The 19928-nt window shown below is 36.1% G+C and overlaps 2 protein-coding genes across 10 annotated transcripts in view; one reads left to right on the plus strand and one right to left on the minus strand.

Annotated features, from left to right (window-relative positions):
* The window catches only part of LOC124639350 (calcium release-activated calcium channel protein 1-like), a 75812-nt gene that overhangs the window by 35109 nt on the left and 20775 nt on the right, over nt 1-19928 (plus strand). The window contains exon 1 of one of the 8 annotated variants that reach the window (XM_047176677.1): nt 9754-9774. The exons of 5 other annotated variants lie outside the window; for them this stretch is intronic. Coding sequence is in view for 2 of the 3 variants with exons in the window: in XM_047176672.1 (XP_047032628.1) it covers nt 16743-16754 (12 nt within the window). In the remaining variant the exon portion in view is untranslated. Of the gene's footprint in view, nt 1-9753; nt 9775-16501; nt 16755-19928 lie in introns of those variants that run through there. 2 more of the 8 variants (XM_047176672.1, XM_047176675.1) reach the window with 2 other exon arrangements.
* On the minus strand, nt 6531-9470 carry LOC124639353. 2 transcript variants are annotated; one of them, XM_047176679.1, is made up of 4 exons: nt 8834-9470; nt 8064-8235; nt 7564-7596; nt 6531-7091 (listed from the first exon to the last, which is right to left on the minus strand). In XM_047176679.1, the coding sequence occupies exons 1-4, from the start codon at nt 8947-8949 to the stop codon at nt 7005-7007; spliced, it is 408 nt and encodes a 135-aa protein (XP_047032635.1). In that variant the 5' UTR covers nt 8950-9470; the 3' UTR covers nt 6531-7004. The 2 variants fall into 2 exon arrangements, with proteins under 2 accessions (XP_047032635.1, XP_047032636.1); XM_047176680.1 differs by lacking the exon at nt 6531-7091 and having other exon boundaries at nt 7433-7596; nt 8834-9465.

A 19928-nucleotide genomic window follows, 5' to 3' on the forward strand; every position in this document is an offset into this window, starting at 1 on the left:
TATAAACTTACCAGCTAAATATCCCATAGTTTTTCCCACAGTTTGGCTGAATAGCTGGGAAGCATATTTCACCTTCATTTTTGGTATTTTATCTTTATTTACGTGATTTTCTGTGAGGTTTTTAATTATTTTTAAGCCTTTATATGTAGGATTGTTTTCATATAATAACATTATGTGCTCCCATTTTGCGATTTTTACTTCACCATCCAAAGTAAATTTTAAGTTTTTGGTCATTAAATTATTTCTCATCCCTTTTAATAAGTGTGGTATGTCATATAGAGGAATTATTTTTTTGCCATCAATTTCAAATATTGAATTCCGTGGCTCTTCATTTTTTCTTAAATATTCTCCTCTAGTCTCTTCAATTAAATAATTTATGGCACTTGTGTTGGATGTGCCTTGATCACACACTGTGGCTAAAACAGTAAATCCAATTAGATGCAATTGTTTTATAATTTTCTTTATTTGTGCAGCCAAAATTTCTTTTGGTGTACTGCCTGAGCAGAATGAATAATAAATGGGTTGTTTGTAATTTTTCATCACACCTCTAATCATAAAAACTAAAACATGATCTGCAATTTTCCGTGTTGATTCACCATTGTGGTTTACAAAACCCAATACTCTATCTTTCTTCGGATTATACTGCATGTGTGGTGAGAGTGCCATCTCATCAAAAATCAATGTGCACAACTTATCACAATCATTCATTTTGCCAATTTTTTTTTTTAATTGGTTAAATATATTTTCATTAATGCCTGGTTTAAGTGAAGCCCTGGATACCATTCGGCTTAATGTCACTGGAGATGGTAAAACAAATATTTTGCTTAACCATCTGTAAGCTTTTGGTCCCATTTTATATACACTGAGAGCCATAATTTTCTCCTCTTTTGTGAATCTCCTTCCCATTTTTGGTTTTGAGATTTCTCTGAATTGCATAACTGTAAATAGTGCAGCTAAAGTCTTAAACTTCTTTAAGGCAGTTTGAAACGTGATATTTGAGGACAGTTTTAATGCTTTTTGCAATCTCATTTTATATGAGATATTTTTTGCGTTTAATTTTTTAATCTCTTTTGCCAAATTTTGTTCATTGCTGTTGTCAACCCATTGTTTGGTAATTTCTGAAAACAAAAGCAAGAGTCAGCTAAATGTGTTTGAAAACAGTAAGTTAACTTATGAACCAACATGCACTTGTTTAGTCATGTAGAAAGTCAACGTCGCTCAGATAAGATACAAACTATAGCTACTAAGACTGCTTTTGCTCATAAAAGTGTCTATGCAATGGCACCTAAATTATATAATAAATTACCTTGTGATATTAGAAATAGTAAGAATAGTAATGAATTTAAAAATAAGCTCTTCAAGCTACTAAAAGACAAGGTATATTATTCAGTCAAGGATTATTTGAATGACAAATTCTGATGATAATTTATATATTTTTTTAATACTTATGACATTTACATGACTTTATCGACACAATTTTTAATTTGACATGAATATACTCATATTTTTTTATATTATTGACATTTCTTAAAATAATTTTGTATGCCTATCGGCGGGACATGGTCTGCACATTAACCTATTAAAACACCTGTAATCACCCATGTTTCACAAAATGAATAAATGAATTTGAATTTGAACCAACAATGCAGCAAATAAATTAATATAGTGCATAACTAGTATTTAATAGTGAAATGCAGAAATAAACCATTCCACATCCATTAGGGCAAGTGAGTTTGTATTCACTCACTCAATCAAAAAATTACCCCTTCTTACTAAAACTATCAATATGAAAAGGTATCAATTGGACAGAGTTCAAAGCCAGCTTTGTAGCTAGGTGTTTCCTAAGATTAGCTCTGTTCATTAATTTTGTTCATTAAGGAATGAATAAAGGAGATGGCCAAATTTTCAATTAGTAAAAAAACCCAGAATCGACAGCAACGAAATGGGTACCAATGGGTTCATTATGATAGATCTTTGATGGTGCCAAAAAGTCCAGCCTGAAATCCATGGGGTATAGGAGCTATATCATATTTTCACAAAAATAGGTTATGTTGAATTTATGTTGATACATAAAAAAACAAGGTATACTAACATTATACAAGCCAATAGTAATATCCCCATAGTTACAGAGTTTGCCTGGTGACTAAAAGGTCTTGAGTTTGACCCCTACCCATTGCACTATTGACATGAACCACTCCAGAAACGATTAAGCACCGACCTTATATACTTGGAGAGGTTTTCCAGTTATGTGCAACCTTTATAACTGGCAAAGGTTAATAAAAAAACTATTATTAGGTGCATCTGCCCAGAAGTCAGTGTTTTTGTAAAAAGTTTTATTTTTGGTTCTTTAGTGACAAGTATAGTTGTCACTATCCGCATTAGTGGAAAGTTCTCGTCAATACGAATAATATAAGCCCAAACACGAGGTAGTTTACATATTCAGTCGTCGAGTTCCCTCGATCTTCTCTGGTCTCCATCATCAAGTCAACTTTAAGCCTCCACTTTTGTACAGTGCTAGTAGACATACACCTGAGTGTCAAGTTTTTACCCTATTTACGCCTACAACTTTCGTAAGTTGCCCTCGATTTCTCAGGGTTTCCATCATCAGATCCGGACCTGATGACTATGGGAATATCTGGGAAGTATACCTTATCTAACAAAAAAATAATTTTGCAAATCGTAAACTTCTAACAAACAGCAAACAGTAAAGGTAAACTTTTTCGTGACCTAAATTCTTGATCGAAAAACCATCATAAAAAGAGAACCCCATGGTTTTTGGGTGATATGACATACTTTTTTTAATCCACACATTATACTGAATCTAATGATGCATGTGAAGTTTCTGTCGACTCTGGGTGTTTTTTTGGCCATCTCCTTTACATCATCACAAGATTGTAAGTAAAATATGCATGACAATGGTGCAAATGCATATACCAATATGAAATGGCATATAATCTGGTTTTTAATATCAACAACAAAGAAATTACACTTACTGATTTTCCTATTAGAGATAGTTTGTTCAGATTCTTGAGGTGGAAGAATATCAGGATTGTTACTTCTAGAGGTAGATGCCTGAGGTGGAATAACTTCAGCAGGAATAATGTTGTGTCCTTGGTTTGTTAAGTCCATAAGAGGTGGTCTTCTTATAAAGGGTCCTGTAATTTTATAAAATTGGTTAAAAAGTTGAACTAAAAGATATTTACTTTTATGTATAAATATTTTACAATTGAAAAACTTTTTACCAGGTAAACCAAGTCGAGGTACAGCATCAGCACTAAGAAACTTGCTCCTTGTATGGTAATGTGATTCAAAATGCAAATGACATACTCGACGCCGTTTAAAGATTATGTCATTCTCTAAGGCTAGAATGTCACCTCCAATGTTGTAAATCCAAGTTCGAAAGCGTTCAGGATCTTTATTAGGATTAGGGAATTTGTGCAGGATTTCCTTTTCCGAACCTGAAAGAAAATATTAAGTAGGAAGGTATTTTATTATGTTAAGTAATACTAAATTTAAAAATATCTAATATGATAGCCAGATTTAAGTTTAGGTCAGTGGGTCGTCTTAGGGGCGGAGTGTAGGAGTTGGAGTATACGCTTAGGGGCACTATGAGCAGCAAAGAAAACAAAAAAAAAAGGTTTTAAGACTTTTTTTTCGAAAACTTACCGATTTTTTTGCCGATTTTCGGTTTGACCTTGTCTGTAGCAACCATTTACGATCTGAGAAGCATGGTCCTACAATGCACTGTTTCCGAGTTATGGGCCATTTATGTTTTTCTTATTTTATCGAAAACCATTTATATTTCAAATGGGTCCGAGTGCCCACATTCTATTTAAAGAACACTCTAGGCGGCTGGCTGACGCTTCAAGTGACCAAAAGGCTGGCTATTACCTTGGACAAAGGATCAGCATGGCGATCCAACGAGGTAATGCTGTCAGCCTCTTGGGCACGCTCCTAGTCGACAGTGATGGGGACGATTCTTTTTTATGCCTTTTAGTTTTAGGTTTGATAAAAGAATAGTTTTTAAGTAAATCTAAATATAAAATGTAAATACGAGTTGAATAAAATTTATATTTCCAAAATGGTTGCTCTAGCTGTAACGACGACCGACACTTAGAATTTTTATCATGTTGTTTTTTTTTTTCTCAATTTTGCTGGGTTTTTTTTACACGATGTCATGACTTTTGAGTACAGCAACAATTTCTTTCCCGAAAACGATCTTATCCGAGCTACCATTTTGGAAATATAAACCATTTTCAAAAATAACAAAAATGAAATGCCCATAACTCGGAAAGGTCAACCCGATACTGCAAAAAAATTGGCAAATTTACGGAAAAAAAAACGTTTTTTTTTCTAAGTCCTTGCTCCATAGCGCCCCGAGGCTACACAACCAACCTTTAAGCCATAAGAAAATCTTAAGATGTGAGTGCCTAAGACGACCAACTGACCGTAACCGCGGGGGACAGCTGGTGCAATTTAAACCACATAGCACGGATTAGTTTCCGACCACGTGGAATTTCGTTCTGAAGTAGCTGGTATTGTGAACCATTGGTTTATTAATTAACCTAATAATTTGTCAACGGAGCAAAGGTTATGAATTATGTTATTAGGTTATAAAATTTAAACTTTAATACAAAAAAGAGTAGAAGCCAAAAAAGACTACTATATTACAAAATTTCTTACCACAGTTCGGTACACAACATTTCTTTTCCGATGTCATTGTAGAAAATCGAAATCCAAAAATCAATGCCGGTTTGCAAAAAAACAAGGTACGGTCGTCAAAGTCCAGGATAGAGCACAGGTAAACAGAATAAAACACAGTCACAAAAGTCCATAAAACAAAGCCAGGTCGTAAGATTGAAAATTCAAAACGCATAACAAAGGTGAGAAAAACACGATAGTATTGACAAATCGCCAATGACGGGAAAAAAAGCAACATGGACGTATTAGCCACCGGCGACGTTCCATTCTATCTCTATTTTCATAAATATGTACTAATATTTTATTTGCATTTAAATTTGCAATGTAACGAGGGATGACGGACGGGGATGATTATATTAGTAAATCTTAAGATTGATTTAAATAAAATAAAAAGAACCAAACAGAAATAAGGCAAATACATCAAGAAATAAACAGCTTGGAATTGTTTTAATATGCATGAAAAGAAACGGATTCTACACCAATTTCTTACAGTGTTGCTACAAAGTAAAATTGATACTGTTTTTCTTTATTTTATTTTATATTCTTTTTCATTTAATCTAAAAGGTAAGCTTCAGTACTTAAACATAATCATTATTATTATTTTTTATAAAATTCAATAAAATCAAGTAAGCGACACATACGCCATCTGTTGAGAAGAGAGGAAAGTATTGCCAGAGTCTTTTTGTCCATAGAAGTTAAGAATGTACTAAGTGAAAAGACCCTGCTTCGCACCTGCAGAGGTGACTCCGGCGACGACGGTGAAATCGAATTTTAGATCGATGCTGATGCTGGGCTTCCTCCTGTGGATCTTGTAATTGTGGCCGTCGAATCGTATAGGTATTGCGATTTTGTAGCGACGACCAGTCTCACAGGAAATCGCGAGCCCGTTTGCTTGCTCAATGCTCACCAAAAAAAAATGGCCTCGTGCGACACGGCCGTAAATTTGTTTGCAAACCTGGAGTTTCGTCTCCCAGCAGCGCTTCTTTCTTCGAAGGACCATGTGCAGCGGTGTAGTGTGTTGATAGGGCTGGTGCGCTGATGCAGGAGATTCAGCTTTTCAGTAAATAAAACGGCGATTGCAAATAATTACATACGTGTATTCGGTCCGTGTCGCAGACACAGAACATATATACCCTAAAGGGAAGAATAACGACTCCGTACAAATTTTATGAGGAAATTTTTCCTTACCGGCCGGCGCCATCTATATTCCGCCCACGAAAACTAGAGAGTAGAAGCTAGGGCGGGAGTTTCAAACTACAGTATATTCTATAGGTCATTTTTATTGCATTTTATGCACAAGTACAGGGGCCCGATTCTCCTAAGTTAATAATGTTAAAATCGAATAGAAATTGAATCGCAATATGATCGCAGTAGCAGTTTTAACCATATCGGGCATTCTGCTACTAATATAAGACCAATCGTATTCCAACGACATTCGATTGGTTTGCGATTGGTCTGCTATTTTGGTGATTTTGGTCTATACGGTAGTTTGCTCTACAATCATATTGCAATCGTAAATCATTTGCAGACAAAATGATTCATTATTGAATGACAGAAAAGGATAAAAACGTTTATTTCAAAGAAAAAATAGCGGAATGCCACATATGCTTCAATCGTAATTGAGTCGGGATTGAATCTCAGTCGAATGTGAATCGACTCGACTGAATCGTAAAATTAGGAGAATCGGGCCCCAGTGCGTTCGTCGATTATGGCTGAGCAAGATTATCACATTTTGCTCAGCAATAATCGACATGAAACACAGTGTACTTGTGCATAAATTGCTAATATTTATCTTTATAGAGCAGTGCAGCAGTGTAATAAAAGGAAGATTACAGTACAAGAGTTTTTTATTTAGCATGTTAATAATTATAATTTATTTCCAGAAATAGGGTACAAAAGGTGTTCATAAATCACAAGTATGTGCACCTATGTAATGAATTTTAAAATACATGAATTTAATCAATTTAGGTAGGTATTTCAGACATTTTCGTCCAAAATAACAAGTATGGATGGGCCTATTGCATACAATTTCAACATCAAAACATAAACAAACAAAAATTCTAGTTAGTTTTAAAGTGTTACTATTATAAAAAACAAGACTATGTTATTATACAATAAAGAATACTATCGATTTGTTTAACAAACAACAAGTTTACAGACATGGTTTAAATTATTCTATCATATTGTGTAATAAACGTTGGTGTTATTTCTTCTTTATTATAGAAATGATTAGGAAGAGAAAGACACTAGACCAATTATATTTTGATATTTACAAACATTTACTACACAACAAAAGCTATATATCAATGTATTTCGTTCCGGGCTGAAACAAATTTTTGAAAAACGATCTTGCCAAGTTTTAACATTTCAAACATTACTGCAGCCAAATCTGTTTTTCTCAAATAACTTTAAAACTGTAATAAAATATGTGTGCGTTCGTGCAGCGGAATGTTGTTGAATTTAAAGATTTTAATTATGCAGATAATTAGTGTATGACGTCCTATAATTGTGTATGGTAAAAAAAAAATTGTGTATGCAGCCATTGTGGAGAAATTCACCAAAAACTGATTCCGCTGGGCGAACGTTGTCCTGGCGAAACTTTTTTTAATCCATAGACTTTAGAAGAAAAGAGATGTGTCCAAAAATTAGTGTGTATTTGGGTGTAATTGTTTATGTATGAATGAAATCAGTGCATGCATAAACTTGGGAGAAATTCAAGTTTCCGCTTCGCGAACGTTTGGCCATTAGCTAGTTTTCATATAAAGCGCTTACATAGAGAGCTGTAGATTTTTACATACGTTGTTTTGAAGGATTCTTTAAAGGATTCATTCTGGATGGACCGGCAACAGGTTCAAATATGGCAGATTGATCTGGCACATTAGAAGTTGTTGTATCCTGTAAATTGAAAGTTGATTATTTTAAATAAATTTAAAGATAACTCTTTAAATTTATTAGTCATAGATGAGGTAAATGTAAAAAAACATATATACAGTGTTATGGAAAAAACCAACAACCTCTTAAGAGGTCATTGTACTCATCATATATTTAATTTTTTAAATTTATATCTTGCAATTGGTTGGATAACCATTAGCAGATTTTTTGTGGGAATTCATTTATGCGAAAGTTCATTCTTCCAGTAAAGAATCTGCCTTCATATATAATTCTTACTCTGCTCTACTCAAATTCCCAATTTGGTGGCGCATAGAGCCCATGTACCTCCATAATCTTTGGGTCCAGGCCTTGTCTATGTCATTCAGAAATAGCTTTGCATAGTACAATGAACACTGAACATAATGTCTGTATTTCTGTGCTATATAAGACAGGTGTTTTAAATACACTTTCAAAATGATAATGGTACTAACCTTTTGGCATTGAACATCAGGTACAGCTGTTCTGAACAACTTCTTCTCATTAAAGCATGTGCTTTTGAAATGTTTGCTGCATAGCATCTTATGTTGTTTATGGAGTGCGTCCTGGAATTTTGGTGAAGACCAGGCTTCGTTTGGGAAGCAATACTTTGCCCATAATTCACAACTGAAAATTAAAAATATCAAAATTACACACTCATCATCAGCCTTCTAATGTTCCCACTGCTGGGACACAGCCTCCTCTCTAGGAGAGGGCTTGGGCCATAATCCACCCCGCGGGCCCAGTGCGGATTGGTGGATGTCACACGTCTTCGAATTTTTTTTTGGTTCTAGGACATGCTGGTTTCCTCACGATGTTTTCCTTCACCGTTTTGAGAGCAGTAGTGACGAAATAAATTACACAAAGTTATGCGCCAGATCGGGTTTGAACCCGCGACCTACCACTCGTAAGTTGGGGCAGTTACCACTCGGCCACCACTGCTCTCAAATTACACACTATTTTAATCATTTTCCGAGTTAAGATATTATTATATCATGTCAGTGGGTAGTCTTCGCTTTGATTGAAAGAGATGTTATATTAGATACGGGAATGGTGTAAGCAAGAAAACTTTTTATAGTAAGTACCTAATGATTTTTGGCAAGGAAAGTTGGGACTTAAGTATATAGGTATATATGTTACGTGAGTTTGTGGTAGTTAGAAGCGGAATTAACAATAAATGTGGTATTCTATGTCGTCTAAGACGAATAGCATGGAGTGTACATACCGCAGAGCATTTTTAGTGCCAGGCTTTGGAAACCGATGCAAAGTGATGCTGGGATCTTTAGAAGGTGAAGATCCACACAAGCAGCAGATTCTTGTGTTTTCTTTTTGTGAACTCATCGCGAATTAAACACAAAACAAAATCAAACAAGTCACTGTCTCAACACCGAGTCTATATCTCACAAATACACACTTAATTTCACCAAAACACAGCAACGGAGGAGCAAGCTCGACTCAACGTTATCAATGTATGTAGAATTAAATGGAAGTAGTTTATTTATTACAAATAAACATTAGTACAAGATAAAATGGTGCGCAACCGGCCGCAGACATTTTTCTTGTGACGTCAACAATGTCAAAACCAATATGGCGTCCGGACATTAGTGTTGCCACACATAATCCCCCATATATATTTTCTAATAAGTAATATTAAATTTTATATCTAATATTTCTCAACTAAGTATATTTTTTGGCATTAGAATAATAGCTAAAAGTATCTTCAAGGGTAATTTACTTTAAAAATCAATTTATACGCTCATTATTAGGGAGAATACGAAATTGTATTTTTGGTGGCAACATTATATATTTATCTCTTTTACTCTGATGTCGTTGACTCTCTCTTGTTTTCAAGCCCACCTTAATGCAATTCGTAGAACAAACTTGACAGACCCTGGTCGCAGAGCAAGAGAGAGAAAAGTTGCCACAGTACAAAAATATAATAAAAATTAAGTTAATGTTGCAATTTATAAAATCCAACAGTATGAGATTAACGTCTCTAACTGGTGCACGAACACCATAGGCGATAGTGTTTTGTTTTTGTACCGTAATAGTACAACGAAAAAAGCGAGTTCAGGTCTATAAAAAATATTGGTGACAAAAGTGGCATTGTATTGAGTTGCTGTATATTTTAATCTTTCTTGAAAAATAAAATTGTCTTCTATAAAGGTAAGATTTAAGTGTGAATACCAGAAAAAATATATTTTATCGCAAAATATTATGTTAACTAAATTAGGTTAATGAAATTATAACTTTTTCACTTCAACTACATGGGACCACATCCCAAAAACTCCCTTTCACTGCTTCCTAGTGTTATGGCTGGGAAGAAGAAACGGTAATGGACCAACTTTCCATTTCCACTGGGGGCCGAAAAGGTGTTAGAGTGCAAAGTTTACGATAGATGGTATTTGTTTACAAAAAAAAACCCTGGTGCTCACTAACATACTTTTCAAAGTAAGTAGGTATGTGAACGTCATTAAAATGGTAATGTGACAAATGATTAGCAACACAAAACAGTGAATAAGATAATTAAATCGGTCAACGGACTGTGGTGAGACATGCATCATGCAAGCAGACAAACGAAAGATAAGGTTTTACTGGAATCTGTGTTAAAAATATTTGCTTTAGGATGGTGTTATACTAATTAGATAGCCAGATCAAAGATTTTTTGAATGTTTTCGGTTAAATCACGTGAAAGATAAAAATTAAGTATTTTTGTTGCAATTTTTTTTTTAATTTTTGGTGCAATTGTATTTACTTTCGTAAGGCATTTCCGTAACAAAATTGACTGTGTGTTATAAAAAGAATGCTCAAAAAAGCTAGATGAGATCTAATGTATTAAATAGCAAAATAACTTAGGTAAGTACTTCTACAGTCATCGCATAATGAACAACCAGGTATCTACTTATTACAATAAACAGACAGATCTCTATACAAATAAATTGTAAGCAATTAATTAAAAGAGCAATCAATCATTAAAACACACACAATGTTAGCCACATACCTATACAATTTACAATAACAAATCATGCATCTTTATGGAAAATCCTAACTTGATATCACGATTTTCATTCCGGTTTCCTTGAATATGCTATCTTGTTTATGTAGTCAGTTTTATTGCACTCAAGTGTACAGGTGCCGAGATGTAGGCTGATCAAATATTTAGAACTGTGAATAATCTACACGGTATATAAATTTGATACAAGGACTTTATACGTACCTACGCACTTTTGGGTAGTTGTAGGTTGGTTTACCAATATTTCTAAGGTTGCCCATTTTTATCAACTTTCTGTGAAATAAAATATCTCGTTAACAGACCCTACACATACATACATTCCTTCATATATTTTCTCATCTCAGAGATATAACCTGTAACCATCAATATAATGGCACCATTTTCACGTTCACTTCAATCTATTTTTATACTTAGGAATTACTTCCTTACACCACTGTTAATAACTATAAAACTTATAACCTACAAACAAGGACTACCTAGGTTAATAGGTGAAGCCCATTATTTTTGTAAGTAACGGAGAAGTTATCCTTGCTCCCATTCAACAAAGGACCTAGGTCTAAATGTCATTGTGGATATCAATAAACATTTTTAAATGTTGCCCTTTCTGACAAAATAAAGGGTAAATATGATAATGATGTTGACCCAGCAATTGCCTGAATTAACATGTCAGCCATTATTGTGGCAAAGTGCCGATAATGCGAACTTTAAAAACCAATTAATCATTTTCGTATATGAATGATTTATGTTCTTATTGGTAGTTGATAAGTATGTTTACTAAATGCTTGCATAAAGTAGGTACCTAAATCGCTCGATATTCAGACCCATCATAAGTGGATTAGATCAAAATGGATACAAAATACCTTATTTTAAATAGGAACTAGCTGGATACTACGATACTGCAATATTGCCGTAGAGTTTGTCCAGCAAGTCTGGTCTATCTTTATTCAAAAGCAATTTAAGAAAAGTTGCGGTCAATGAAATCGACAGTGTTCTGCAGAGTTTACTGCCCCAAAATCATGTTGCGGGGAAGGTTTTACTTGATGTAGGTGGATTTAGCGGAAGTCAATCGAGGAAATGATGGATGGATGGATGGATGGAGTGTGACACGCGGCTGCACAAAATGTTGTTTGTAACATAAGGATAGATAGAACAGAAAAGTATGGAAAAGGAAATCATGCTTCGCCCTAAATGAATATTTGGATAGATTCCCCTACCTAATCTATTAGAGACTGTGAGGATTAGTACTAACTTGGTGTTTTTTTGGTTGCAAAATAATATTGTTTTAACGTTACCTTATGGCAGACCACGGGTTTGACGACACGTGATAAGAAAACGATAAAACCGCACGTGATTACGCAGCTTCTGCAAGGAATTACGAATGATTTGAATGTAAATAATAATCGTTTTCTGAGATTACAAATGGTTTTATGATTTGATGATTCACTTGTTTTCATTGTATTGTGTCAGGTTTTTCACTATGAGAAAAAAAATGGAAATTATGCAAGTTCACACAGATGGAAAGCGTGACAGTGGTAATAAGAAGGTACAATAAAAAACCCATTTTTATCCTCAATTGGCGTATAAGCAACCGCACGATAGATACATATAAGTGTATCAAATATTTTGTATTCCATATAGATTCTCCACTGGTGCTGGGATTTTCCCAAAGTTCTGAGAAACTAACCTGTAGAAATCCTTCGCAATCATGTTTATGGCGGCACCAACTTTTAATATCCAAATAAATTTATTCACGGCACCGAGAAGTTAGCCAGGAATATTCTTGCTTCAACACTGGTTGACTTTGAGATGCCGCACATAGCCGAGGCTATGGATGCATGGAAAATTACTTGCCCGAATGAAAATCTACCCAGCAACCCGTCTTCTCAGAGACAGTGGGATGAGCCGCTCTGCAGAGTAACCCGGAATAATTTAATAGAAACGGCAATTACTCCTGCTGAGCGAGCGCGCCTACTGGCTGTGGGTAGATGGGAGTCGGGACTTTGGCTACAGGCACTACCGTCGTCAAACATTGGCACCATGTTTGACGACACAACTTTCCGCCTCGCTACCTGTTTACGTTTAGGAGCACCGTGCTGCTCCCCTCATCGCAGCCACTGTGGTGAGGCTGTCACCAGCCTCGGACACCACGGCCTGTCGTGCAGCCGTAGTGCGGGCCGTATTGCGCGGCACGCAAATATAAACGACATTATACGTCGGGCTCTTGTTGCCGTCGGGGTGCCAGCTGTACTGGAACCAAATGGCCTGGCACGCGACGACGGTAAGAGACCAGACGGCATGTCTTTATTCCCTTGGAAGATGGGTAAGCCTTTAGTATGGGACGCAACCTGCGTCGATACTCTTGCGGCATCCCATCTTCCAAGTTCTGCGTGCTGTGCTGCTGCTGCCGCTGCGGCCGCGGAGAATCTCAAGCGGCGGAAATATAGTGGCCTTGTCGGCAACTATATTTTCGAACCGTTTGGGGTTGAAACCCTCGGGTCGTGGGGTCCGAATGCGCACACCCTATTTAAAGACCTGTCTAGGCGGCTGGTTGACGCTTCTCGTGACCAAAAGGCTGGCTATTACCTCGGACAAAGGATCAGCATGGCCATCCAACGAGGTAATGCTGCCAGCCTCTTGGGTACGCTCCCAGTTGACAGCGATGGGGATGAATTTTTTGACGCCTTTTAGATATAGTGTATATATACAGGGTTACTGGTAAGTAGACCGCATCCTTTCAGGAGGTGATAGTATAGGTCAATACGGACAAATTTGACCCTGGGATACACTGGGCAAAAGTTAACCCGTTTCAAGATAATCGAATTTTAAGATCTTTTCTTTACAAGTCGTCTAGGTACACGTATACATTTTTATTACTAGTTAAAAGTCTCGTTTTTGCGGATTTTTGTGTGTTTTGTGGCTTTTTGGATAGCCATATAAATGTAGATGTTTTTTAAGTATTCTGCACAAAAAAATGAAAAGTAATATTTTTGAGAAAATATCTACTAAAAAAGTAATTTCTGTTCGCTATAATTTCCTCTGAGATTTGTACAGTTTTATGGTTTGTTATTATGAAATGATTCATCTTCTATCCAAAAACAAACAAAAATCCACAAAAATGAGACTTTTAACTAATAATGAAAAGTTATACGTGTACCTAGACGACTGATCTTGAAATTCGATTATCTTGAAACGGGTTAACTTTTGCCCAGTGTATCCCAGGGTCAAATTTGTCCGTATTGACCTATACTATCACCTCCTGAAAGGATGCGGTCTACTTACCAGTAACCCTGTATATATATATTTTTTTTTATTGTTCTACTAGGAAAGTTTTTTTTGTGTTGTAAATATCTATGTATATAACTTTGTAAATAAATTACTAAGATGTATGAAAAAAAAATATATATTCTAGAATAAAGATAAGGAATTTAGGAATTATACGCATTATTTCCCTCCTATACTCGTGCAGAATGAAACCAAAAGTTTTATTAAACAAAGTGTCGTGACAGACGGCCAACAAATTGATCTTAAAAGGTTTCTGATTTTTTCTTTTGAGGTACGGAATTCTCCAATAATGATAATCGCGTCATTACTTCAGGTTTTGGAGTTAATTCAATAAAATAGGTAGATGAAAACAGTTAGTAAACAACAAATCTTAACAAGGTACTTACATTTATCGACTAATTATCACAAAAGTTCATATTAGTTTTTCGGGTTTTCCTCAAATCGTCACTTAAGCCATAGATGGCCTTGGTTTATTTATGCCGTAACCGTATATTATGAAACTATTAATAGACATGTTAGTACTTACTTAACATATTTTGTGTTAAATAGAAATAACAACACTCGATACCAAACTTGAAATCGAAATTTTGGCTAACGTCACAAGCAAAGAAAGAATTGTTTGGTGTGAAAATTTAATTTAAACTTCGGGAAAATTTCAGAATAAAGTCTAGTTTATAAAACAAAGCTTAATTTAAGTTTTTCTCGAAATGGATTGGTGATCGCCACAGGTTTGTTAGACTACACATGAGTAGATAAGGCTAGACTTTGGAGTAATAAAAGAAGTGTTTTTTCAGTAAAGTGGCAGAGCGAAGTTCATCGAAAGAGTAACATGTGTGTTTTGTTTTAAGATTCAAAGTTTTGGTAATGGAGTTTGACCTACGTACCTATAGCTTTTAAGCTTTTGTGATAGGTACAGATCTATAAGCAATCCAAAGCGGCTAGTAAAAAAAATGTTTGAAAGTACATTAGATAGGATTGGGTACCGTTGACCTTAGGTACTCCTTATTTACTGTAACGTTAACTGTGGTAGTGTCTAGTAAAATGACAAAGTTAAAGTTTTACCGATTGACATCTTAATGATCAGCTGCAGTAAAATAGAAAACTAGCAGACTTGTAAATTACACGCTGGCTTTGAACTCGAAGCATTACTTACTCCGGTTTGACTTTCCATTCCATAAGTTGTCATTTCCGTTCTCGATCCAGTCTTCCGGCTCATAAAATTGTTTTTCTCGATTCATGTTACTTAGATTTCATAGTAAATATTTCTGATTTTATTTCGCTAGTTTTTTCCTGAGATTTCCCTGCAATATCCTTTTTCATTCAAGGGTTTTCCGCGAATAAAGAACTATGAACAAAAAGATACCTAATACTGATATTAAGAACTAGAGGAGCAGTGACAGCCAGCACAAAGTTCCATATCTACCGCGCGCACTCTACAAACTTTTAGTCAACCGATAGTTGATTTTGGCTCATAAATCAGTATAAAGATGAATGGAAGTACTTACGGGCTTAGTGCCCAACAGTTACCTATAGCAACAAAGCTTCGACTGACTCACTTGGCTTTCCTCCATTGTACGCTACCAGACTACTTAACTAATTGTGCGTTGTCAAGTCACGGGGAACATCCCGCGCACTCCGTTACTTGTAAACTCCAAAACACAGAAAACTTCTCTTACCCACCTTATTTAACTGTCTCGTTTTTCCTCTTCTTTATGTATAAAAACTATCCTAAATATTGCTTTCCCATAATCGTGCAACATGCAAATGGGATTATTATACCTCCTGAAAGTCCCTGGCTTTCATCACTAGGGTCTGATATTTTGGCAAAGTTTAATACAGGCAGGTTAGGTGACTTACAGCCAGTTTCTTCATCAAAAGTTAAAGCCAAAGTAAAAGTCAAAGTAATGTCTAAAGTAAAAGTAACGGTCAAATTCAATTTTTCTATTAATTTTGCTGTCACTTTAGCCTTGAAAAAACGAATTTGGCCGTAACTTTTACTTTAGACATTACTTTAACTTTAACTTTTGATGAAGAAACTGGCCGTAAGTGTTATTCATTGTAATAAACTATTTTGGCTTAAATAACGCGGATATACATACTTATCTTTGATGGAATTGCCTTCTGTTCTCCTTCAAAACATTAATTAGGGCGCTGTATCTGCTACGAACAAAAGCTATGCAAGGACCTACTTTATCACATTGGTTCTGCTGTAATGAATGTTTACGTGTTCAGCTGGGTACATGGTAAAACAATAATCAGCACATAAAACAGAAAAGATTGTTACAAAGCCAATTAAAACGCACCCACGGAACAGAGGTTTCTGCTTATGGATAATTCGTAGTTCTAACCTACCAATTACAAAACGCGTACTAAAATCATACCCTATTGAGAGCAGTCAACGCCTACTGCGTTTCATTTCAGGCGTGAAAATGTGAAACAAAATGAACTTATCTACGTATGTAGGTATCTGTAGTTTAAATTGCAATGTTGCCGACTCCACATAAGTAATCATTTCGAAGCGTGATTGCCGTGATTATTTAAAACGTCGATCTTCCATTATCGGAGTCAGTCAGCATTTCCCGGTTGACGCGCATGCTCGTCACTTCGAAATGTCAATTTTCCCGCCTTTGGATCGCGGCAACATTCTATTGTCTATGCGCATTCGGTGGTTTGAAACGAACTTTTTTTAAACATTTTCAAATAATTTGAAAATTGAAAGAAAATCGCCTAATGTGGTTGAAAGAAAATTATTTTCGTGAAAGTGGTTTGTGTTCTGTGATGATAAAAGTACAGTGAGATTTTAGTGTATATTTTAGAGGATTTAGTTTACCGAAACGATATGAAGGAAAAGGTGATAGAGGTTTTTTTTTAATATACTTTTCTTTTCTTTTTTCTCTAGTTCGTAGGTATGTGGCTATAGAAAAATAATTGAATGCTTAATTACTTCGGTCTTTAACACAGTTTGACTTACTTTTAGACAAGGGCAAGGGACCATCACCTATAACGGTAATTTCTTACTAATGGCATAATACATTAGATATGATAAGTTAAGGCCAAAAATAAATAAACAAAACAAAAATAAATAAAAAAGTTGCGTTGATTAATTCATATTTTCATTGATAATTTAAAGCTTATATGGATTTTAAAAGTTAGCTAAAACTTTTAAAATCCATATAACACGATTAACGAATTTTCCCGCAATTTGACCAACAGCTGGGGCCCGATTCTCCTAATTTTACTTAAGCGACATACGATTCACGTTCGACTCGGTTCGACTGAGATTCAATCCCGACTCAATTACGATTGAAGCGTATGTGGCATTCCGCTATTTTTTCTTTGAAATAAACGTTTTTATCCTTTTCTGTCATTCAATAATGAATCATTTTGTCTGCATATGATTTACGATTGCAAAATGATTGTACAGCAAACTACCGTATAAACCAAAACCACCAAAATAGCAGACCAATCGCAAACCAATCGAATGTCATTGAAATACGATTGGTCTTATATTAGTAGCAGAATGCCCGGTAAGGTTAAAACTGCTATTGCGATCAGATTACGATTCAATTTCTATTCGATTTTGACAATATTAACTTAGGAGAATCCGGCCCCTGGTCAAAGTCAACCAGGGGCCCGATTCTCCTAATTTTACTTAAGCGTCATACGATTCACGTTCGACTGAGATTCAATCCCGACTCAATTACGATTGAAGCGTATGTGGCAATCCGCTATTTTTTCTTTGAAATAAACGTTTTTATCCTTTTCTGTCATTAAATAATGAATCATTTCGTCTGCAAATGATTTACGATTGCAATATGATTGTAGAGCAAATTACCGTATAGACCAAAATCACCAAAATAGCAGACCAATCGCAAACCAATCGAATGTCGTTGGAATACGATTGGTCTTATATTAGTAGCAGAATGCCCGTTAAGGTTAAAACTGTTATTACGATCATATTGCGATTCAATTTCTATTCGATTTTGACATTATTAACTTAGGAGAATCGGGCCCCAGTTTCAATCATCGATTTTATCGAAAGAAATGTGAGCTGACCAAGAATCGTCAAGCAAGGTACCTTGCATAGATTGTCTCACTGTTGGGCACAGACCTCCTGTCGCTCAGTGAAGGATTAGAACGGAGTTTAAAGACAGAAATCACCAGCGCCCATAGATTTATTCGTGTAAAATTGATTTAAGTATTGCAAGATCAGGGCCAAAATAAGAATGAAAGTAGAAAAAAAAAGGAAAAAAAATAGCGTTATTTAAACTGATTTCAATGTTACCACACATCACCGAGTTTCGTGACGAGATGTAAACATTTGAACAGCATTAATCTAATATTTGTTCAGTCTAAGACTTCTTATTACCAGACAGTTTCGTAGTTTGAAATACAGAAGAATGACAGACAACATGAGTTGTTTGATTGTAATAATTGTTTGAGGATTTAGTAAATTGTTCTTGTAGCGTCTGATCAAGTTTCTCAAATTACCTTTATGAGTTTACCAGCCTCTTGGGAACGCTCCCAGTTCACAGCAATGGGGAGGAATTTTTTGACGCTTTTTAGCATTTTTTTCTCGAATAGTTTTCAGTTTTATTGTAAATACTTATGTGCAAATAAATAAAGCCCGTTTATGTTGTCCGGACTAGGGCAATGTAAATCGTATTATGACCTTGTAGTAGGACTAGTAGGTAACTACTTACAGTTCTCTATACATATATAAGGTATCTTATTTGCTCGCGTATCCTATAGTTGTTGGTTACGCAAGTAATTAGGGTAGTCTGAACAGAGAATTTACTACATTTTGGCAAAATAATATCGTCACTTTGGAAAATATTTTTCTTCTCGGATTTCCTTTTCTACATATTAAAGTCAATTTTTATTTCATATCGTAGATCTATCACACTTTCTTAAAAAGCGTGAAAAGCACGGTTCCAATAAGCGTGGTGCTTTTCTTATATAGAAGAATACCGGCAAGAAACTCAAATACCATACCCAAAATAATATAGATACTTAGGTACGAAAGCATAGACAAGAGAAGCGAATTATAGATAAAACTTACTCACGGTGAAGTCGGTAACTACAACAAAGAAGCCTTTTATTTACTTACAAGTTTTCCTTTCCAATATAACTGAGGCTTCAGGAAAATGTCTACTTAATTACTCGTGCGCTTTTTATACATGGAGACCACCATAAGTATACATGGAACTCACCCGATGGAATCACTAAGAACCAAATCGACCACCTTGCCATCAGCTCCAAATGGCGCTCATCACTGCTCGACGTCCGCAACCGTCGTGGCGCGGATATCAACAGCGACCACCATCTAGTCGTAGCCGAGGTGCGGCTCAAAGTAGCGGTAGCTCGTGCTGCCAGCTCGACGTCCAGGGTAGGAAAAAGATTTGAGGTCAACAAGCTGCGGGACCCAGACATAACCGAAGCCTTTCGGTTAGAGCTGCGAAATCGCTTCTCCGTTCTCGAACCAGACTCCACTACTTCGGTCAACGCGGAGTGGAACCACATCAAAATGGCCTATACAGAGACCAGCTCCGTCGTTCTTGGACACAAAACATACGCTCGTGAGGACTGGATGTCACAACGAACCTGGAACCTCATTGAAGAAAGGCGCCAGCTCCACCTTCAACTTCTGACAACCAGCGACGTAGCAGTGCGCCAAGACCTGAAGCTGCAATACTCCAGTACTCGTCATGATCGACGAGTATGGGCTGACTCTATTGCGGATTGTGCACAACGCGCTGCTAACTCCGGCAATCTCAGGGAGATGTACAAGGCGACGAAGACCTTGGCCGGGAATCGGAACCAGAGGAAGAAGAAGCCCTTAAAAGATAAAGGAGGCCAGCTGATTGTGACATCGGAGGGACAGCTTCAACGCTGGCGGGAGCACTTCGAGGAAATCTTCCGAGTCCCAAGTGACCCCGTAACCACGGCCGTACCTGCTGCCAGCTTGCCCACATCAAACCTGGATATCGATGTGTCTCCTCCTACAGGGGAGGAGGTAATGAAG

The sequence above is a fragment of the Helicoverpa zea genome, chromosome 19 (genome assembly GCF_022581195.2).
Source record: "Helicoverpa zea isolate HzStark_Cry1AcR chromosome 19, ilHelZeax1.1, whole genome shotgun sequence".
NCBI classification, from domain to species: Eukaryota; Metazoa; Arthropoda; class Insecta; order Lepidoptera; family Noctuidae; genus Helicoverpa; species Helicoverpa zea.

Coding starts and splice junctions, on each gene's coding strand:
- LOC124639353 (XM_047176679.1), bottom strand. CDS start 8,949: ATGAGTTCACAAAAAGAAAACACAAGAATCTGCTGCTTGTGTGGATCT. Junction 8,236..8,833: donor GGCACTAAAAATGCTCTGCG/GTATGTACACTC, acceptor TTTAATTTTCAG/TTGTGAATTATGGGCAAAGT. Junction 7,597..8,063: donor CTGATGTTCAATGCCAAAAG/GTTAGTACCATT, acceptor TTCAATTTACAG/GATACAACAACTTCTAATGT.